Here is a 23659-nt window from a genome sequence, read left to right as displayed (position 1 = left end):
ATTAACTAAAAGGGACTTAACAGGCATTGGGTTGATTAACCAAAGAGACTTAACAGCCATTGGGTTGATTATCTAAAGAGACTTACCAGGCATTGGGTGTATTAACCAAAGAGACTTAACAGCCGTTGGGTTGATTAACTAAAGGGACTTAACAGCCATTGAGTTGATTGACGAAAGGGACTCAACAGCCATTTGGTTGATTAACTAAAGGGACTTAACAGACATTGGGTTGATTAACTAAAGGGACTTAACAGCCATTGAGTTGATTAACTAAAGGGACTTAACAGCCATTGGGTTGATTATCTGAAGAGATTTAACAGGCATTGGCTTGATTAACAAAAGGGACTTAACAGACATTGGGTTGATTAACTAAAGGGACTTAACAGCCATTGGGTTGATTAACTAAAGGGACTTAACAGCCATTGAGTTGTTTAACTAAAGTGACTTAACAACCATTGAGTTGATTAACTAAAGGGACTTAAAAGCTGTTGGGTTGATTAACTAAAGAGACTTTACAGCCATTGGGTTGATTAACTAAAGAGACTTATCAGGCATTGGGTTGATTAACTAAAGGGACTTAACAGCCATTGAGTTGTTTAACTAAAGTTACTTAACAACCATTGAGTTGATTAACTAAAGGGACTTAAAAGCTGTTGGGTTGATTAACTAAAGAGACTTAACAGCCATTGGGTTGATTAACTAAAGAGACTTAACAACCATTGGGTTGATTAACTAAAGAGACTTATCGGGCATTGGGTTGATTAACTAAAGAGACTTAACAGCCATTGGGTTGATTAACTAAAGAGACTTATCGGGCATTGGGTTGATTAACCAAAGAGACTTAACAGCCATTGGATTGATTATCTAAAGAGACTTAACAGACATTGGGTTGATTAACTAAAGGGACTTAACAGCCATTGGGTTGATTATCTAAAGGGACTTAACATCTGTTGGGTTGATTAACTAAAGAGACTTAACAGCCATTGGGTTGATTAACTAAAGAGACTGAACAGCCATTGGATTGATTATCTAAAGAGATTTAACAGACATTGGGTTGATTAACTAAAGGGACTTAACAGCCATTGGGTTGATTAACTAAAGGGACTTAACATCTGTTGGGTTGATTAACTAAAGGGACTTAACAGCCATTGAGTTGTTTAACTAAAGTGACTTAACAGCCATTGGGTTGATTAACTAAAGGGACTTAACAGCCATTGGGTTGATTAACTAAAGAGACTTAACAGCCGTTGGGTTGATTAACTAAAGAGACTTAACAGCCATTGGGATGATTAACTAAAGGGACTTAACAGCTGTTGGGTTTATAAACTAAATAGACTTAACAGCCATTGGGTTGATTAACCAAAGAGACTTAACAGCCATTTGGTTGATTAACTAAAGGGACTTAACAGCCATTGGGTTGATTAACTAAAGAGACTTAACGGGCATTGGGTTGATTAACTAAAGAGACTTAACAGCCATTGGGTTGATTAACTAAAGAGACTTACCGGGCATTGGGTGTATTAACCAAAGAGACTTAACAGCCGTTGGGTTGATTAACTAAAGGGACTGAACAGCCATTGAGTTGATTGATCTAAAGGGACTCAACAGACATTTGGTTGTTTAACTAAAGGGACTTAACAGCCATTGGGTTGATTAACTAAAGGGACTTAACAGGATTGGGTTGATTAACCAAAGAGACTTAACAGCCATTGGGTTGATTATCTAAAGAGACTTACCAGGCATTGGGTGTATTAACCAAAGGGACTTAACAGCCGTTGGGTTGATTAACTAAAGGGACTTAACAGCCATTGAGTTGATTGACGAAAGGGACTTAACAGCCATTTGGGTTGATTAACTAAAGGGACTTAACAGACATTGGGTTGATTAACTAAAGGGACTTAACAGCCATTGAGTTGATTAACTAAAGGGACTTAACAACCATTGGGTTGATTAACTAAAAAGACTTATCGGGCATTGGGTTGATTAACTAAAGAGACTTAACAGCCATTGGGTTGATTAACTAAAGAGACTTATCGGGCATTGGGTTGATTAACCAAAGAGACTTAACAGCCATTGGATTGATTATCTAAAGAGACTTAACAGACATTGGGTTGATTAACTAAAGGGACTTAACAGCCATTGGGTTGATTATCTAAAGGGACTTAACATCTGTTGGGTTGATTAACTAAAGAGACTTAACAGCCATTGGGTTGATTAACTAAAGAGACTGAACAGCCATTGGATTGATTATCTAAAGAGACTTAACAGACATTGGGTTGATTAACTAAAGGGACTTAACAGCCATTGGGTTGATTAACTAAAGGGACTTAACATCTGTTGGGTTGATTAACTAAAGAGACTTAACAGCCATTGGGTTGATTATCTAAAGGGACTTAACAGACATTGGGTTGATTAACTAAAGGGGACTTAACAGACATTGGGTTGATTAACTAAAGGGACTTAACAGCCATTGGGTTGATTAACTAAAGACACTTAACAGCCATTGGGATGATTAACTAAAGGGACTTAACAGCTGTTGGGTTTATAAACTAAATAGACTTAACAGCCATTGGGTTGATTAACCAAAGAGACTTAACAGCCATTTGGTTGATTAACTAAAGGGACTTAACAGGCATTGGGTGTATTAACCAAAGAGACTTAACAGCCGTTGGGTTGATTAACTAAAGGGACTTAACAGCCATTGGGTTGATTAACTAAAGGGACTTAACAGGCATTGGGTTGATTAACCAAAGAGACTTAACAGCCATTGGGTTGATTATCTAAAGAGACTTACCAGGCATTGGGTGTATTAACCAAAGAGACTTAACAGCCGTTGGGTTGATTAACTAAAGGGACTTAACAGCCATTGAGTTGATTGACGAAAGGGACTCAACAGCCATTTGGTTGATTAACTAAAGGGACTTAACAGACATTGGGTTGATTAACTAAAAGGGACTTAACAGCCATTGAGTTGATTAACTAAAGGGACTTAACAGCCATTGGGTTGATTATCTGAAGAGACTTAACAGGCATTGGCTTGATTAACAAAAGGGACTTAACAGCCATTGGGTTGATTAACTAAAGGGACTTAACAGCCATTGGGTTGATTAACTAAAGGGACTTAACAGCCATTGAGTTGTTTAACTAAAGTGACTTAACAACCATTGAGTTGATTAACTAAAGGGACTTAAAAGCTGTTGGGTTGATTAACTAAAGAGACTTAACAGCCATTGGGTTGATTAACTAAAGAGACTTATCAGGCATTGGGTTGATTAACTAAAGGGACTTAACAGCCATTGAGTTGTTTAACTAAAGTGACTTAACAACCATTGAGTTGATTAACTAAAGGGACTTAAAAGCTGTTGGTTGATTAACTAAAGAGACTTAACAGCCATTGGGTTGATTAACTAAAGAGACTTATCGGGCATTGGGTTGATTAACCAAAGAGACTTAACAGCCATTGGATTGATTATCTAAAGAGACTTAACAGACATTGGGTTGATTAACTAAAGGGACTTAACAGCCATTGGGTTGATTAACTAAAGGGACTTAACATCTGTTGGGTTGATTAACTAAAGAGACTTAACAGCCATTGGGTTGATTATCTAAAGAGACTTAACAGACATTGGGTTGATTAACTAAAGGGACTTAACAGCCATTGGGTTGATTAACTAAAGAGACTTAACAGCCGTTGGGTTGATTAACTAAAGAGACTTAACAGCCATTGGGATGATTAACTAAAGGGGCCTAACAGCTGTTGGGTTTATAAACTAAATAGACTTAACAGCCATTGGGTTGATTAACTAAAGAGACTTAACAGGCATTGGGTTGATTAACCAAAGAGACTTAACAGCCATTTGGTTGATTAACTAAAGGGACTTAACAGCCATTGGGTTGATTAACTAAAGGGACTTAACAGGCATTGGGTTGATTAACCAAAGAGACTTAACAGCCATTGGGTTGATTATCTAAAGAGACTTACCAGGCATTGGGTGTATTAACCAAAGAGACTTAACAGCCGTTGGGTTGATTAACTAAAGGGACTTAACAGCCATTGAGTTGATTGACGAAAGGGACTCAACAGCCATTTGGTTGATTAACTAAAGGGACTTAACAGCCATTGGGTTGATTAACTAAAGGGACTTAACAGCCATTGAGTTGATTAACTAAAGGGACTTAACAGCCATTGGGTTGATTATCTGAAGAGACTTAACAGGCATTGGCTTGATTAACTAAAGGGACTTAACAGCCATTGAGTTGATTGACGAAAGGGACTCAACAGCCATTTGGTTGATTAACTAAAGGGACTTAACAGACATTGGGTTGATTAACTAAAGGGACTTAACAGCCATTGAGTTGATTAACTAAAGGGACTTAACAACCATTGGGTTGATTAACTAAAAAGACTTATCGGGCATTGGGTTGATTAACTAAAGAGACTTAACAGCCATTGGGTTGATTAACTAAAGAGACTTATCGGGCATTGGGTTGATTAACCAAAGAGACTTAACAGCCATTGGATTGATTATCTAAAGAGACTTAACAGACATTGGGTTGATTAACTAAAGGGACTTAACAGCCATTGGGTTGATTATCTAAAGGGACTTAACATCTGTTGGGTTGATTAACTAAAGAGACTTAACAGCCATTGGGTTGATTAACTAAAGAGACTGAACAGCCATTGGATTGATTATCTAAAGAGACTTAACAGACATTGGGTTGATTAACTAAAGGGACTTAACAGCCATTGGGTTGATTAACTAAAGGGACTTAACATCTGTTGGGTTGATTAACTAAAGAGACTTAACAGCCATTGGGTTGATTATCTAAAGAGACTTAACAGACATTGGGTTGATTAACTAAAGGGGCTTAACAGCCATTGGGTTGATTAACTAAAGAGACTTAACAGCCGTTGGGTTGATTAACTAAAGAGACTTAACAGCCATTGGGATGATTAACTAAAGGGACTTAACAGCTGTTGGGTTTATAAACTAAATAGACTTAACAGCCATTGGGTTGATTAACCAAAGAGACTTAACAGCCATTTGGTTGATTAACTAAAGGGACTTACCAGGCATTGGGTGTATTAACCAAAGAGACTTAACAGCCGTTGGGTTGATTAACTAAAGGGACTTAACAGCCATTGGGTTGATTAACTAAAGGGACTTAACAGGCATTGGGTTGATTAACCAAAGAGACTTAACAGCCATTGGGTTGATTATCTAAAGAGACTTACCAGGCATTGGGTGTATTAACCAAAGAGACTTAACAGCCGTTGGGTTGATTAACTAAAGGGACTTAACAGCCATTGAGTTGATTGACGAAAGGGACTCAACAGCCATTTGGTTGATTAACTAAAGGGACTTAACAGACATTGGGTTGATTAACTAAAGGGACTTAACAGCCATTGAGTTGATTAACTAAAGGGACTTAACAGCCATTGGGTTGATTATCTGAAGAGACTTAACAGGCATTGGCTTGATTAACAAAAAGGGACTTAACAGCCATTGGGTTGATTAACTAAAGGGACTTAACAGCCATTGGGTTGATTAACTAAAGGGACTTAACAGCCATTGAGTTGTTTAACTAAAGTGACTTAACAACCATTGAGTTGATTAACTAAAGGGACTTAAAAGCTGTTGGGTTGATTAACTAAAGAGACTTAACAGCCATTGGGTTGATTAACTAAAGAGACTTATCAGGCATTGGGTTGATTAACTAAAGGGACTTAACAGCCATTGAGTTGTTTAACTAAAGTGACTTAACAACCATTGAGTTGATTAACTAAAGGGACTTAAAAGCTGTTGGGTTGATTAACTAAAGAGACTTAACAGCCATTGGGTTGATTAACTAAAGAGACTTATCGGGCATTGGGTTGATTAACCAAAGAGACTTAACAGCCATTGGATTGATTATCTAAAGAGACTTAACAGACATTGGGTTGATTAACTAAAGGGACTTAACAGCCATTGGGTTGATTAACTAAAGGGACTTAACATCTGTTGGGTTGATTAACTAAAGAGACTTAACAGCCATTGGGTTGATTATCTAAAGAGACTTAACAGACATTGGGTTGATTAACTAAAGGGACTTAACAGCCATTGGGTTGATTAACTAAAGAGACTTAACAGCCGTTGGGTTGATTAACTAAAGAGACTTAACAGCCATTGGGATGATTAACTAAAGGGGCCTAACAGTTGTTGGGTTTATAAACTAAATAGACTTAACAGCCATTGGGTTGATTAACTAAAGAGACTTAACAGGCATTGGGTTGATTAACCAAAGAGACTTAACAGCCATTTGGTTGATTAACTAAAGGGACTTAACAGCCATTGGGTTGATTAACTAAAGGGACTTAACAGGCATTGGGTTGATTAACCAAAGAGACTTAACAGCCATTGGGTTGATTATCTAAAGAGACTTACCAGGCATTGGGTGTATTAACCAAAGAGACTTAACAGCCGTTGGGTTGATTAACTAAAGGGACTTAACAGCCATTGAGTTGATTGACGAAAGGGACTCAACAGCCATTTGGTTGATTAACTAAAGGGACTTAACAGCCATTGGGTTGATTAACTAAAGGGACTTAACAGCCATTGAGTTGATTAACTAAAGGGACTTAACAGCCATTGGGTTGATTATCTGAAGAGACTTAACAGGCATTGGCTTGATTAACTAAAGGGACTTAACAGCCATTGGGTTGATTAACTAAAGGGACTTAACAGCCATTGAGTTGATTAACTAAAGGGACTTAACAGCCATTGGGTTGATTAACTAAAGGGACTTAACAGCCAATGAGTTGATTAACTAAAGGGACTTAACAGCCATTGGGTTGATTATCTAAAGAGACTTAACAGCCATTGGGTTGATTATCTAAAGTGACTTAACAGCCATTGAGTTGTCACGTTCGTTTATAGACGGGACGGACCAAGGCGCAGCGTGATATGCATACATGTTTATTTATACTGAATAAACACAACGACAAAACAACAAATGAAACGAAACGTGAAGTCCAAGGTAGACAAACAACATACCTCACACGGAACAAGATCCCACAACCCACTAGTGCCAATAGGCTGCCTAAGTATGGTCCCCAATCAGAGACAACGAGCGACAGCTGTCTCTGATTGGGAACCACACCGGCCAACATAGATCTAGACATCCTAGATCTAAACATAGAAAATACAACATAGAACATCACAACAATTAATATACACTCCTTGACTCAACATATAAGCGTCCTCTGAGTCAGGGCGTGACAGAACCCCCCCAAAGGTGCGGACTCCGACCGCGCAACCTAAACATAACAGGGTAGGGTCCGGGTGGGCATTCTGCCTCGGAGGCGGATCCGGCTCCGGGCGTGACCACCACCTATTTTCCGCCTCCCTGTTGCGCCCCTGGTCTGGTCTGGACCTCGGCGCACTGCTTCCCCTCTCCTTCCTCCCACGAAGTCCCAAGCCCTGTCTGGACCCTGGTGTGGGAGACCCCGAACCTGGAGAGGGGCTGACGTCTGGGTCTGGACTGGAACCGCTGACTGGAGCTGGACCCGACGACGGTGGAGCGAACTGCTCTGACTCCGGAGTGGAGCCGCAGACCGGAGCTGGATCAGGCACCGGTGGAGCGGACTGCTCTTTCTCCGGAGTGGATCCGCTGACCGGATCTGGACTGTACCCCGGTGGAGCGGACTGCTCTGGCTCCGGAGTGGAGCAGCTGACCGGTACCGGACCAGGCACCGGTGGAACAGGCATGGGCCGTGCCGGACTGGACACCCGCACCACTGGTCTGGTGCGAGGAGCAGGCACGGGCTGGGCCGGACTAGGAACACGCACCACTGGCTTGGTGCGAGGGGGAGGAATAGGCCGGGCCGGGCTGGCGACGCGCACCACTGGCTTGGTGCGAGGAACAGGAACAGGCCGGACCGGGCTGGCGACGCGCACCACTGGCTTGGTGCGAGGAGCAGGAACAGGCCGGGCCGGGCTGGCGACGCTCACCACTGGCTTGGTGCGAGGGACAAGAACAGGCCGGACCGGGCTGGCGACGCGCACCACTGGCTTGGTGCGAGGGGCAGGAACAGGCCGGGCTGGCGACGCGCACCACTGGCTTGGTGCGAGGAGCAGGAACAGGCCGGGCCGGCGACGCGCACCACTGGCTTGGTGCGAGGAGCAGGATCAGGCCGGACCGGGCTGGCGACGCGCACCACTGGCTTGATGCGAGGAGCAGGAACGGGCCGGACCGTACTGGGAACACGCACCACTGGCTTAGTGCGGGGAGCAGGAACGGGTCGGGCCGTACTGGGAACACGCACCACTGGCTTAGTGCGGGGAGCAGGTACGTGCCGGACTTGACTGGCGACATGCACCACTTGCTTGGTGCGAGGAGCGGGACTGGGTTCCTTTATTAACCCCCGCTCCTTCTGCTACCTAACCAGCTCCTCTCGCCGTGCCTCTACACCTTCCTTCTCCCTTTTAGCCTCCTGTAGCTCCTCCCTCTGACCGATTAACTCCTGCTCCCTCTGAACCAATAGCCCCCGTAACATGGTGGCCTCCTCTCCTAACCTGCAGATCCGCCCTGTCGCTGCCTCCTGCTGCCTCGTCGTCCACACCGTGTGCCCCCCAATTTTTTTTTCTTGGGGTTGCCTCACGGGTCTCCGTTGTCGGCACTCCTCTTCCCATGAGGACTCCTCCGGGAGCCCCCACGAGCTAGGGAACTGACACTCGTCGTCGTCGTCATCCTCCGACTCCTCAGTGTAATACTGTTCCCACTCCTCTTCCCAAGGTCGTAGGGACCCAATCTGAAACCCAACTGGGTGCAGTGGTCGGGGCTCTTCTCTATCGCTCCCCGACCACCCCTTTAGCCCCCCCAGAAATTTTATTGGGGCTGCTTCTCGGGCCTCCTCCTCGGCCGGCTTCCGTGTTGCCATTGCTCCTCTCCTGCCTGGGCATCTACCTTCGCCCATGGCCCTTTCCCCGCGAATATCTCTTCCCATGACCACAATTTACCCACCTGTGACATGACTATTCGCTCTTCCTGGGCACGCTGCTTGGTCCTCGTTTGGTGGGATCTTCTGTCACGTTCGTTTATAGACGGGACGGACCAAGGCGCAGCGTGATATGCATACATGTTTATTTATACTGAATAAACACCACTACAAAACAACAAATGAAACGAAACGTGAAGTCCAAGGTAGATAAACAACATACCTCACACGGAACAAGATCCCACAACCCACTAGTGCCAATAGGCTGCCTAAGTATGGTCCCCAATCAGAGACAACAAGCGACAGCTGTCTCTGATTGGGAACCACACCGGCCAACATAGATCTAGACATCCTAGATCTAAACATAGAAAATACAACATAGAACATCACAACAATGAATATACACACCCTGACTCAACATATAAGCGTCCTCTGAGTCAGGGCGTGACATGAGTTGAATAACTAAAGGGACATAACAGCCATTGGGTTGATTATCTAAAGAGACTTAACAGCCATTGGCTTGATTAACTAAAGAGATTTAACAGCCATTGGGTTGATTAACTAAAGAGACTTAACAGGCATTGGGTTGATTAACTAAAGGGACTTAACAGCCATTGAGTTGATTAACTAAAGGGATTTAACAACCATTGAGGTGATTAACTAAAGGGACTTAACAGCCGTTGGGTTGATTAACTAAAGGGACTTAACAGCCATTATGTTGATTAACTAAAGTGACTTAACAGCCATTGGGTTAATTAACTAAAGGGAATGAACAGGCATTGGATTGATTAACTAAACATACTTAACATCCGTTGGTTTGATTAACTAAAGGGACTTAACAGCCATTGAGTTGATTAACTAAATAGACTTAACAGCTGTTGGGTTGATTAACTAAAGAGACTTAACAGGCATTGGGTTGATTAACCAAAGAGACTTAACAGCCGTTGGGTTGATTAACTAAAGGGACTTAACAGCCATTGAGTTGATTGACGGAAGGGACTCAACAGCCATTTGGTTGATTAACTAAAGGGACTTAACAGCCATTGTGTTGATTAACTTAAGGGACTTAACAGCCATTGGGTTGATTAACTAAAGAGACTTAAAAGCCATTGGGTTGATTAACTAAAGGGACTTAAAAGCCATTGGGTTGATTAACTAAAGGGACTTTAAAGCCATTGGGTTGATTAACTAAAGGGAACGCACACACACACACACAGGCCTGCTTATATCTGTGGTAATGAGAGCAGGCAGTGGGGAGAGCTCATGCCCACTAGATGTATGCGATCGTGGGGAGTGATTTAGAGGTATCCCCCCTCCTACCACCACCATGGGGTGGAAAGGTGATTGGTTCGATTCTGTGTATTCCACCGGCTTTTCATTTCTCTGATGGAGCATAGCAGTTTTTCCCTGCAGTTTTCTATTTAGGGTTGGCAGTGCACAAATGCCTCCAAAGCAAACCTTCAGGGTTGACAATAGCAGAAAAGCCCACTGAAAGACATGGTAGAATGCTTTCAGTCCAGCAGGGTGGGGGCCTTGGGGCAAAAGCGCTAGGTTGGGGGGCCCTTCCTTTCCTGCTGAAGTCATCATGATAGCGAAGTCATTGGGTTCAGTGCATTTGCTGTTCTGCACCAATAGACAGCTCAGCTCAGCACAGAGCAAGACTGTATCTCTCTTCTCCCAGTCCTGTCTGTCACAGGGGTGGTTGTCTGGTTGGATCTCAGTCAGTCCCACCGTATGCTGTGTCAGGCCTCTTAGAATGTCTCCTATTCAGCCCATACAATCAGAATGGACGGAATGGACACCCCCATTCACAGACACATTCTAGAGCCTCCTTGAGCGCTTTTCTCCGCCTCAGACAACTCTGCGTGTGAAATAAAGAAAGGAGGTCTGAAAGGAGAGGAAGGCGTTAACTACATCCGATGGCTCCTCTGCAACAATAGGAGAGGCTGGTTAGTATACAGATGGTGCATTCAGGTCCACAGTGTACTGTTGTAAATCCCTTGAATCAAAGGCTTGAATGGGCCGTCTATAGGAGGGAGAGTTGTATGGTTTCCATGGTGATGCCCATAGGCAGCCCCTTACTCTCCTACTCAGTATGCTAGCTGAGACTACAGTGGCTGTTGGGCCGTGGCCAGTCCCACACCCTCTACTGCAGCTCTGTAACCCTGTCTGCTTAGAGCAGATGTGGTCAATCCTTTTTTGTGCCATCATCATGACCCACCCAAACCGTTTTAGAATTTTAGTGTGGCTCACCCTGTGAGCATAACCAATGTGTCTAACCGGGACCCAAACTGAATCAGCAATGGTGCACAAGTGGGTCCTGAACCCACCACTAGGGAAATTCTGTGTTAGTCTAACTTAAGTGTTCAGCACAGTGGGGTCTCACCAATACCAGTCACCTCCTGCCTAGGGGTCCACAGACCACCATGTCTTCATCCGATGAACATGTACTCTAAACCCTCTGAATTCAGGGCTGATTGTATTGTACAGTAGGTGATATACTGTATGTCAGGAATGGGATACAGATGGAATAATACGTTATTGTCAATTTGCACATAAATACGCTTTGCATTGACAAACTCATCCTATACCACAAAGATACCAAACCCACATTACATTTCTTGAATACTCCATCCCCCTGAGATGCTTCTGTGATGTCTTCTGTATAGACTCTGAGCTGAGGGAGTTTGGTCTCCCCACCAGGCTCTCTCCCCACCAGGCTCTCTCCCCACCAGGCTCTCTCCCCACCAGGCTCTCTCCCCACCAGGCTCTCTGCCCACCAGGCTCTCTGCCCACCAGGCTCTCTGCCCTCCAGGCTCTCTCCCCACCAGGCTCTCTCCCCACCAGGCTCTCTCCCCACCAGGCTCTCTGCCCACCAGGCTCTCTGCCCACCAGGCTCTCTGCCCTCCAGGCTCTCTCCCCACCAGGCTCTCTCCCCACCAGGCTCTCTGCCCACCAGGCTCTCTGCCCACCAGGCTCTCTCCCCACCAGGCTCTCTCCCCACCAGGCTCTCTCCCCACCAGGCTCTCTCCCCACCAGGCTCTCTCCCCACCAGGCTCTCTCCCCACCAGGCTCTCTGCCCACCAGGCTCTCTGCCCACCAGGCTCTCTGCCCTCCAGGCTCTCTCCCCCACCAGGCTCTCTCCCCACCAGGCTCTCTCCCCACCAGGCTCTCTGCCCACCAGGCTCTCTGCCCACCAGGCTCTCTGCCCTCCAGGCTCTCTCCCCACCAGGCTCTCTCCCCACCAGGCTCTCTGCCCACCAGGCTCTCTGCCCACCAGGCTCTCTGCCCTCCAGGCTCTCTCCCCACCAGGCTCTCTGCCCACCAGGCTCTCTCCCCACCAGGCTCTCTGCCCGACTCTCTTTCTACCAGAGGCTCATTCCTCATGTGGGTCAGGATTTCCAACATGGCGGAAAGGTGAAAGGTCACCATGTCTGCTCACAGTGAAAGCGATCTAGCAGCTCAATAGGGAGCATTACAAAGACCCCCTCCTCCTGCATAATAGAGTCAAACAATAGAGAATAGAGAAGAGTTCGATCTCTCTGCAGCTGTTGGTACAAATACAGCAAAGGAGACATAAATATCACACAGAACACAACACACCCACAGTGCACATGCTCATAGACACGTACACACGCGCACTCGCGCACTCGCGCTCACAAAGACACACACTCACACAGACACACAGTGTATGTGCACATAGACACGCACACTCACATACACATATGAACGTGCACATGCATTGACCGACAGAATGTTTCTACCTGGGGAGAGGTGGAAGAGAGAGAGAGTGAGAGATTGACAGACAGAATGTTTCTACCTGGGGAGAGGTGGAAGAGAGAGAGAGTGAGAGATTGACAGACAGAATGTTTCTACCTGGGGAGAGGTGGAAGAGAGAGAGAGTGAGAGATTGACAGACAGAATGTTTCTACCTGGGGAGAAGTGGAAGAGAGAGAGAGTGAGAGATTGACAGACAGATACTACTATAACCATTCCCTTTGAATCTTAATGATATCTCTCTCTCTCTCTCTCTCTCTCTCTCTCTCTCTCTCTCACTCTCTCTCTCTCTCGCTCTCTCTCTGTCTCTCTCTCTCGCTGTCTCACTCTGTATGTCTCGCTCTCTCTCTCTACTCTCTCTCTGTCTGTCTGTCTCTCTCTGTCTCTCTCCCTCTCTCTCTCTCTCTCTCTCTCTCTCCCTCTCTCGCTGTCTCTCCCCCCCTCTCTCTCTCTCTCTCTCTCTTTATGTCTCTATGTCTCTCTCTCTCTCTCTCTCTTTCTTTGTCTCTGCAGGTCCGTGATGGCAGTGGCTGTGTGTGCAGCTGGTCTGCAGGCTCTCCTGTCTCTGCTACTGCTGGGTGAGCCGTCTTATTTACTAACCTGTCAGTCTGGGACAATATGAGGTACTGCTGGAAATCACAGGCACATTTCAAAAGATAAAAGCACAACTTGAACCCCACCCAAGATAATGCATAACCCACGTTTTAGTTAGATCTCAGTGGGTAATAAAAAATATAAAAACAGAATTAAGATCTTACATCTGTAGGTTACAGGTTTCTGATCCATATATCACTAAAAACATTGTTGTCATCCAACAAAAGACTATTGTGATAATCTGAGTAATGTAGCTAACTGAGAGTTAATATGCCTTGGATGTTTGCAGAAAGGCTCTGTGGTACTGGAACGGTTCCAAACCCATTGATGGAACTTTAGTCGACCGTCTGTTCAATTACACTGCATCAAATGTTCCTGTGCTGGAACAACAAAGACAGAATGACTCTGTGTTGGAAGTCTATCTAAGCCTGTGGTTAGTGTACGTGATGTTAGAGGGCCCACAAACTGTCTGTGTCCTTATAGGCTTAGATAGATTAATTTTATTTTTCTTCATGATCGATTTAAAAGGCCTTGATGGGATTTGGCAGATACTGTAATGTACTTGAGTGTGAGAGAGAGTTTGTGTGTGTTTATATAAATATATATACACTATACTGTATAGACAAAAGCAGGGGCGCAACTTTGGTTTTAGAAGTGGGGGGGACATATTTTTATCCAGTCAGATAAACACTCCAAACAGCCTACCTGAACGCTCAGAGGTGTCTGCATGGTCCTAAAGCACACCGTGTCTCGTTTTGTATCACATTACAATTATAAAACTGGGTGGGACAAAAACTGGGGGGAGGGGGGGGGTTTGGGGCGTAAATTCCCCAGTGAAATTTGCGCCCCTGTACAAAAGTATGTGGACACCCTTCAAAATTAGTGGATTTGGCTGTTTCAGCCACAACCGTTACATTTACATTTACGTCATTTAGCAGACGCTCTTATCCAGAGCGACTTAGAAATTGGTGCATTCACCTTATAGCCTTATAGTGATTTTTTTTTTTTTTTTTTTTGTGGGTGGGGTAAGGGGGGATAGAAGGATTACTTTATCCTATCCCAAGTATTCCTTAAAGAGGTGGGGTTTCAAGTGTCTCCGGAAGGTGGTGAGTGACTCCGCTGTCCTGGCGTCGTGAGGGAGCTTGTTCCACCATTGGGGTGCCAGAGCAGCGAACAGTTTCGACTGGGCTGAGCGGGAACTATGCTTCCGCAGAGGTAGGGGGGCCAGCAGGCCAGAGGTGGATGAACGCAATGCCCTCGTTTGGGTGTAGGGACTGATCAGAGCATGAAGGTATGGAGGTGCCATTCCCCTCACAGATCCGTAGGCAATCACCATGGTCTTGTAGCAGATGCGAGCTTCAACTGGAAGCCAGTGGAGTGTGCGGAGGAGTGGGGTGACGTGAGAGAACTTGGGAATGTTGAACACCAGACGGGCTGCGGCATTCTGGATGAGTTGTAGGAGTTTAATGGCACAGGCAGGGAGCCCAGCCAACAGCGAGTTGCAGTAATCCAGACGGGAGATGACAAGTGCCTGGATTAGGACCTGTGCCGCTTCCTGTGTAAGGCAGGGTCGTACTCTCCGAATGTTGTAGAGCATGAACCTATAGGATCGGGTCACCGCCTTGATGTTAGCGGAGAACGACAGGGTGTTGTCCAAGGTCACGCCAAGGCTCTTCGCACTCTGGGAGGAGGACACAACGGAGTTGTCAACCGTGATGGCGAGATCATGGAACGGGCAGTCCTTCCCCGGGACGTATAAAATCGAGCACACAGCCATGCAATCTCCATAGAAAATCATTGACAGTAGAATTACCTTACTGAAGAGCTCAGTGACTTTCAATGTGGCACCATCATAGGTATTTTTTATTTATTTTATTTATTTGCCCCTTTTTCTCCCCAATTTCGTGATATCAAATTGGTAGTTACAGTCTTGTCTCATCGCTGCAACTCCCGTACGGACTCGGAGACTGTGTGAATCAGGCCTTCATGGTCGAATTGCTGCAAAGAAACCAGTACTAAAGGACACCAATAAGAAGAAGAGACTTGGTTGGGCCAAGAAAAATGATCAATGGACATTAGACTGGTGGAAATTTGTCCTTTAAATTTGTCCTTTGGTCTGGAGTCCAAATTGGAGATTTTTGGTTCCAACCGCTGTGGCTTTGGGAGACGCGGTGTGGGTGAACGGATGATCTCTGCATGTGTATTTCCCACCGTAAAGCATGGAGGAGGAGGTGTTATGGTGTGGGGGTGCTTTGCTGGTGACACTGTCTGTGATTTATTTAGAATTCAAGGCAAACTTAACCAGCATGGCTACCACAGCATTCTGCAGTGATACGCCATCCCATCTGGTGTGGGCTTAGTGGGACTATCATTTGTTTTTCAACAGGACAATGACCCAAAACACACCTCTAGGCTGTGTAAGGGCTATTTGACCAAGGAAAGTGATGGAGTGCTGCATCAGATGACCTGGCCTCCACAATCCCCCGACCTCAACCCAATTGAGATGGTTTGGGATGAGTCGGACGGCAGAGTGAAGGAAAAGCAGCCAACAAGTGCTCAGCATATGTGGGAACTACTTCAAGACTGTTGGAAAAGCATTCCAGGTGAAGCTGGTTGAGAGAATGCCAAGAGTGTGCAAAGCTGTCGTGAAGGCAAAGGGTGGCTATTTGAAGAATCTCAAATATAAAATATATTTTGATTTTTTTAACACTTTTTTGGTTACTACATGATTCTATATGTGTTATTTCAAAGTTTTGATGTCTTCCCTATTATTCTATAATGTAGAAAATAGTCAAAATAAAGAAAAACTCTTAAATTAGTAGGTGTGTCCAAACTTTTGACTGGTACTGTATGCACACACACACACACACAAACTCACACCACAGGAGATTGGTGGCACCTTAATTGGGAGAACGGGCTCATGGTAATGGCTGGAGCGGAATATGTGGAATGGTATCAAATACATCAAAAACATGGTTTCCATGTGTTTGAAACCATTCTATTTGCTCTGTTCCAGCCATTATTATGAGCCGTCCTCCCCTCAGCAGGCTCCACTGACACACACACACACACACACACACACACACACACACACACACACCACACACCACACACCACACACATACCACACACCACTACCTATCTGGCCAGCTATCCTCCAGCTGCTGTTGCCATGGATATCCTAGCCGATAGATGGATGGCTGCAGGTGCTGTGAGAGAATGCCCTGAGGCCTAAGAATCTGCTGGGCTTTGCTGTGTGATGATGGTGTTTGTGTGTGTGTGTGTGTGTGTGAGTTTGTGTGTGTGTGCGTGTGCATAAGTGCATGTGTGTGTGTGTGTGTGTGTGTGTGCGTGTGTGCGTGTGTGTGTGTCTACCTGTCTGTTTGCATCCATAACATCTATCTTGTAGGCATTAAACTGACTTGAAACAGAGGGACCATCTCATTGGACTAGCCCGTCACACCCGAAGACAGCTGTGCAGTAGCAGAACAGACATGACTGAATAATGTGCTTCTGTCTCAGATCACTGGCAGGGCTCCTGTATGTCAGTGCTACACTGCTTGAAGCTTATCAACAGTGAGCAATAGGCAGGGAGAAGAATGAGGCGAATGAGAAAACAGCCTGGAAGGACACTTAGTAAGACTGGCAGTTTATTTCGATACACATAGTTTGCCCCTCTGACAAGAATACCATAAAATGGCTTCTGTTAATGACAGTAAGAGTCGTCCATGTCTTCTCCATCCTCGTTCTCCCCTTTAAGAACTCTCCGTCTTTTCTCCGTCTTTTCTTTTGTTTTTGCTGTCACTTCCATACTTTGGGTGTTTAAAAAATAAATAAAATCACAGTGGTTATCTCTGTCTTTGTCAGTCCGTCTGTTCTCTCCTTCTCTCTCTCTGCAACCCCCCCCCCCCCCCACCCCATACCAAACAGTGTTTGTGATTACGTCTGGTTTGGGATGAAGCGGCATCATGCTTTTAGAACACAGACATGGGGATTCTCTATAGGGGGGGGTCCGCTTGTGAAAACATTCCAATCTAAATGGAGATGGGAGATATCTTCTGGGGATTTCACCCGCCATCCTTTCCAACCATGCGGCTTAAACACATTATTCCAACTCCGGGCAAAATAAACCTTTGTTTTTTCATACAGCGTTTTCCCCTTTAGGCCCACATTTGTTTTATATATCTACAAATTGGATGTGTTTGAGAAAGGAGGTTGAAATTGAAAGGGAACACAAAAGGATGTGCAAAAATCTGTACAAAAATCCCAAAACAAATTGGAGCTTAGTTGACATAAGGATCTTGAGACGTGACTGTTCTGGTTGATATGCTGTGTGTTTATCTTAGTGTTACAGACGAGCAGACTTAAGTCACAACCATAACGGATAACTACGATGGTATTTGTAGATGACTTGTGTTGAGACTGATGGCAAACACCCATGTTAAGGTATCACTTTTTAAAATGCCAAATTCAAATGTTTTAGGTACAGTACTATGTTCTCCAAAATATGACAATGTAGAGTGAGTAAGGGGGGCCTTCAGAGAAATAATTTCAGATTAAGAAATCGGCTTAAAATATAATAGTTTGTGTTAGAAGGTAGGAACTGTATATCTGCCAGATGTGGTGATGATTTAAGGAGGAAGTCAGAAAGATTGGGGTGGGGGGAGGGGTTGGTAGGAAGCCTTTACCGATATTCCTGTTTCCATGGTTACCCTGAGGCTGTATCTCACGGCAACTGTACTGAGTGAATTACAGATACTTATCTGCAGAGCGATGAACCCTGACCCTTTTACAAAGATAAGAAAGGACAGAGAGGGGGTAGAGATAGGCCACTGTAGTGGCAGAGAGAGGGGAAAAAAATAGAAGCAGAGAGAGGAGAGAAAGATAGAAACAGAGAGGATAGAAGCAGAGAGAGGAGAGAAAGATAGAAACAGAGAGAGGAGAGAAAGATAGAAACAGAGAGAGGAGAGAAAGATAGAAGCAGAGAGAGGAGAGAAAGATAGAAGCAGAGAGAGGAGAGAAAGATAGAAACAGAGAGAGGAGAGAAAGATAGAAACAGAGAGAGGAGAGAAAGATAGAAACAGAGAGAGGAGAGAAAGATAGAAGCAGAGAGAGGAGAGAAAGATAGAAGCAGAGAGAGGAGAGAAAGATAGAAGCAGAGAGAGGAGAGAAAGATAGAAGCAGAGAGAGGAGAGAGAGGAGAGAAAGATAGAAACAGAGAGAGGAGAGAAAGATAGAAACAGAGAGAGGAGAGACAGATAGAAGCAGAGAGAAGAGAGAAAGATAGAAACAGAGGGAGGAGAGAAAGATAGAAGCAGAGAGAGGAGAGAAAGATAGCAGCAGAGAGAGGAGAGTAAGATAGAAACAGAGAGAGGAGAGAAAGATAGAAACAGAGAGAGGAGAGAAAGATAGAAACAGAGAGAGGAGAGAAAGATAGAAGCAGAGAGAGCAGAGAAAGATAGAAGCAGAGAGAGGGGAGAAAGATAGAAGCAGAGAGAGGGGAGAAAGATAGAAGCAGAGAGGAGAGAAAGATAGAAGCAGAGAGAGGAGAAAAAGATAGAAACAGAGAGGAGAGAAAGATATAAACAGAGAGAGGAGAGAAAGATAGAAACAGAGAGAGGAGAGAAAGATAGCAGCTGAGAGAGGAGAGTAAGATAGAAACAGAGAGAGGAGAGAAAGATAGAAACAGAGAGAGGAGAGAAAGATAGCAGCAGAGAGAGGAGAGTAAGATAGAAACAGAGAGAGGAGAGAAAGATAGAAACAGAGAGAGGAGAGAAAGATAGAAACAGAGAGAGGAGAGAAAGATAGAAGCAGAGAGAGGAGAGAGAGGAGAGAGAGGAGAGAGAAAGATAGATCAGAGAGAGGAGAGACAGATAGAAGCAGAGAGAGGGGAGAAAGATAGAAGCAGAGAGAGGGGAGAAAGATAGAAGCAGAGAGAGGAGAGAAAGATAGAAGCAGAGAGAGGGGAGCAAGTTAGAAGCAGAGAGAGGGGAGAAAGATAGAAGCAGAGAGAGGGGAGAAAGATAGAAGCAGAGAGAGGAGAAAAATATAGAAACAGAGAGGAGAGAAAGATAGCAGCAGAGAGAGGAGAGTAAGATAGAAACAGAGAGAGGAGAGAAAGATAGAAACAGAGAGATGGGGAGATAAAATGAGGGAGTGGGTGAGAGAAAGAGAGAGAGAGTGACTGGAGAGCAGGTGTGAGTGCAGATATGAGTGTGATGAAATTAACATGCTGAAATTTGAATTAATTATCTTTCAAGCCAGCCAAGTGTCTGTGTGTGTGTGTGTGTGCGTGCGTGCTGTGCATGTCTGCAAATGTCCGTGTGACTCTACACTTCCTGGAATCTCAGGTCCTCTCATTCGTCTTCTGCTCTCTCAGTAAGTCATGGGTTCCAATAGACCAGACTGACGAAACATGTCCTTGTCACACTAACCATTAATCCTGTACTGACAGAACTCTGAGCACCTTCCATAGAAATATAATTACTAGAAGGGGACATACCGTTCAAGAGAATATTCTGTGGTGGGTGGGCGGCGGCCATATTGGATGTACCCATATGAGTAAAATCTATTTCTCTGATACTTCCTCTCCTTCTTTCTCTTTTTCCCTTCTTCCCTCAACTCATGACCCTGTCGTTCTTCCTGTATCTCCTTTCTATAGGTATGAGCGAGGCATCCTCCATAGTGAACATGCGTAGAGTCACCCACCCTACCGTACGAGAGCCCCTGGCTGGCATCGCCCACCTCCCGTGTGTCTTCACCCTCCAGCCCAGTGAGCCCAGCCCTTCCAGCCAACCTGCCCACATCCAGTGGACCCAAACCTGGATACCGCAGGGTGGCAAGGGGGGTCCCCTGGAGCAGACGGTTCTCTCAGCCAAGGGTAAAGAAAGTAACTTGAATTAAATCCTTTTGCTCTTTGGGGAGCATAGGTAATTCACAAACTTCCTCCATGGGGTTCGGTGTTGAGCAGTTTTCTCCACTTCCTTTAACCTTTTACTCCAGTGGGCTAAATCAGGGTCACTCAGAGTGTTTCTTGGTAGTCTTAAACAAATCTACTTCGAAACAAGAGTATACACCTCATACTCATGGTTATGGGCTTAATACAAGAAAGAAGAGACCTGTACCATGTCAGATATAGAGTTGAAATGTATCCAATTTTGAGTTTTTATCCCAATATTACACTTTATGTACATCACAGAAGACTGACATTTTTCGGCAAAAATAAAGAAGATAATGTTTATTAATTATGAAATTATGAAAAATATTAACAACATTCCATGAGGCCACTAGGTAATTTGACTGCAGGAAAAGGGTATGGATGGTCCTGCTTCTTTTAAATTTTAGGTAGTGATTCAATTATATTAGTTTCAATCAACATTGACTTAAACATGCCATATTTGGGTGTTTGTAATACGCTTAATTTGTTATGACAAAATGATTAGAGGGTTATTGTTTTGACAGTTGAAAAGGTCTATAAACTTTCATAGAAAAATTTGTATTTTTTCATTCTTTCCCAAAGGTGATATGGTGAAAGTGAATAAGGCTTTCGCTGGCCGGGTCAGGTTGCTTGGATACGCTGCTAACAACCTAAATGCTACCATGGAGATCTCAGGCCTCCGTAGCAACGACACAGGCACCTACCACTGCCAGATTGTCATTGTAGACGACTACGAGCGAGACATAGTGCCCCTTGTGGTCACAGGTGAGTGGTTTATAGCTGGTGTGATTCAGAAGGTGAGATACCTTCTTTCCCCAATACAATACAATACATCTTGATTGTTCCGAATAGGTATGCAACAATTACAAGAAGTATCGTCTGTGAATTCTTTAGTTTATTTAGTAAAATACTTATGATTTCCACAACCTTGGAGTAAACTTCATCAATACCTCTGAAAGCTAAATGAATCCATACAAGCTCTTTGTCCCTGTAAATGATCATTAATGACACCTAAGAAACCTCAGTGGGAAAATGTGACATCCCAATATTACACTTTATATACATCATAGAAAACTGAAATATAACTAAACTGTTTGACATAGAAACACCGGATTTTCGTCATAAAAAAAAAAAATCTTTATTCATAATGAAATTATGAAAAATATGAATAACGTTCCACCCATGAAGCCAAAGAGGGCACTTTTGGTCATTGACTGCAGGAAAGGGCTACTGACCATTGGTCCTTCATATTGAGTATTGGTACAAAGCCTCCTTTTTATATTATTAATCATATAAATATCACAATGATTACTTTCTCCAGTCTTACTTTTCTCTGCTTCTGTTTGTATTTTCATGATGGGGTTCATATTAACAGGCTAATAGTCCGTAACACTGTAATTAAGTGCATGGATTGAATACCAAGTACAACTGGCCTGTGGCTGTGACTGCTCTTCCATGAAACGCAGCTAAAAACACACAAAGGGTTTCCAATTGATCTGTTCAGAATGAACCTATTTGGTTGCCAAACTGTGTATCTTTATACTCTCTAAAAGTAGGGCTATATCATGCACATCAGATGTATATATATATATATATAATAGTATATACTATTTCATTATTGTCCTTACTGTAGTGTCCTGTTAATTGTTACTACTCATTGAGTATAATTATTTTTCCTATTATTATTATTATTATTGTTATTATTATTATTATTATTATTATCTATTTGCGTCATCATTGATTTGATATGTGTCTATATGTTTGCTTTGGCAATGTATGTGGTAATAGTTTCCATGCCAATGAAGCCATTTGAATATGAATTTGTAAGTGCATAGGAATGAACATAAGTGAGAACACATCTCCTGCTTAGAAAATACTCCACATACTGTAACATTGTGGCTACATTCCAATGTTGATATTAGCATCTCATTTAGTGTCTTACACTGCCACATGGAGAGTAACATTTCATTGGGTGACCTTCATGAGTGAATTAACATCCTAATGATCTAATTGCTTGTACAAGCTCCCATCTGTTTGGCTGAGACAAGGACACACTTGGCATCCCAACACAAACCTGTGTGTGGCTGTTTAATGCGGTATGCTGCTGAAACAGCCCCCTTGGGACCCTAGTGAATAGAGTACTTGTTTATTTTTAGTGAATACAGTTACTGTATGTGTGTGTCCTTGTGGTGTTGATCAAGAAAGAAACAGAAGAGGGAGAGGGTGAGAGAGTGAGAAAGAGAGAAATAAAGAGAGAGATAAAGAGAGAGATAAAGAGAGAGATAAAGAGAGAGAGAAAGGGAAGTGTGAGAGAGAGAAAGAGAAAGAGAGATAGAGAGAGCAAGAGAGAGAGAGAGAGCAAGAGAGAGAGAGAGAGATACTCAATCATGAGGCATCAAAGCCAAAGGAACTGAATAATAGTAAGAAATGCTATAGATGGAAGGAAAATAGTGTCGAAACCTACCAAAAAACAATTAGGCAACAACAAATTCAGTCCATTCTAGACAACTTCCTGGACAAAACGTTCCACTGTAATAGTGAAGGTGTAAACTTGGCAGTAGAAAACCTAAAAAGTATATTTGACCTCTCAGCTTCCCTATCAAATCTAAAAATCTGAAGAATGCAAAAACCTAAGAAAGAAATTGAGAAACCTATCCAACCAAAAACATAGAGACCCAGAAAACCTGAGCCTACGCCTTCACTATGGTGAATCACTAAAACAATACAGAAATACACTACGGAAAAAGAAGGAACAGCATGTCAGAAATCAGCTCAATGTAATTGAAGAATCCATAGACTCTAACCACTTCTGGGAAAATTGGAAAACACTAAACAAACAACAACACGAAGAGCTATCTATCCAAAACGGAGATGTATGGGTAAACCACTTCTCCAATCTTTTTGGCCCTATAACAGAGAACAAACAGCAAAAAAATATACATGATCAAATGCAAATCTTAGAATCAACTATTAAAGACTACCAGAACCCACTGGATTCTCCAATTACATTGAATGAACTACAGGACAAAATACAAACCCTCCAGCCCAAAAAGGCATGTGGTGTTGATGGTATCCTCAATGAAATGATAAAATATACAGACCACAAATTCCAATTAGCTATACTTAAACTCTTTAACATCATTCTTAGCTCTGGCATCTTCCCCAATATTTGGAACCAAGGACTGATCACCCCAATCCACAAAAGTGGAGACAAATTTGACCCCAATAACTACCGTGGGATATGCGTACAACAGCAACCTTGGGAAAATCCTCTGCATTATCATTAACAGCAGACTAGTTCATTTCCTCAGTGAAAACAATGTACTGAGCAAATGTCAAATTGCTTCTCATGCTTTGTTGATTTCAAAAAAGCT

At 43.7% G+C, this 23659-nt stretch overlaps 1 protein-coding gene across 1 annotated transcript in view; it reads left to right on the top strand.

The window, feature by feature from the left end:
- Positions 1 to 13255: 13255 nt before the first annotated feature.
- The window catches only part of LOC121535473 (neurocan core protein), a 75644-nt gene continuing 65240 nt past the window's right edge, over positions 13256 to 23659 (top strand). The window contains exons 1-3 of the mRNA XM_041842581.2: positions 13256 to 13332; positions 20010 to 20228; positions 20868 to 21050. Of these exons, the coding sequence (XP_041698515.1) occupies positions 13275 to 13332; positions 20010 to 20228; positions 20868 to 21050 (460 nt within the window). The 5' untranslated portion in view covers positions 13256 to 13274. The remainder of the gene's footprint in view (positions 13333 to 20009; positions 20229 to 20867; positions 21051 to 23659) is intronic.

The sequence above is a fragment of the Coregonus clupeaformis genome, chromosome 21, assembly GCF_020615455.1.
Source record: "Coregonus clupeaformis isolate EN_2021a chromosome 21, ASM2061545v1, whole genome shotgun sequence".
Classification (NCBI taxonomy): Eukaryota; Metazoa; Chordata; class Actinopteri; order Salmoniformes; family Salmonidae; genus Coregonus; species Coregonus clupeaformis.
The sequence above is the reverse complement of the archived record's forward strand: the minus strand, read 5'-3'. Positions and strand labels throughout refer to the sequence as shown.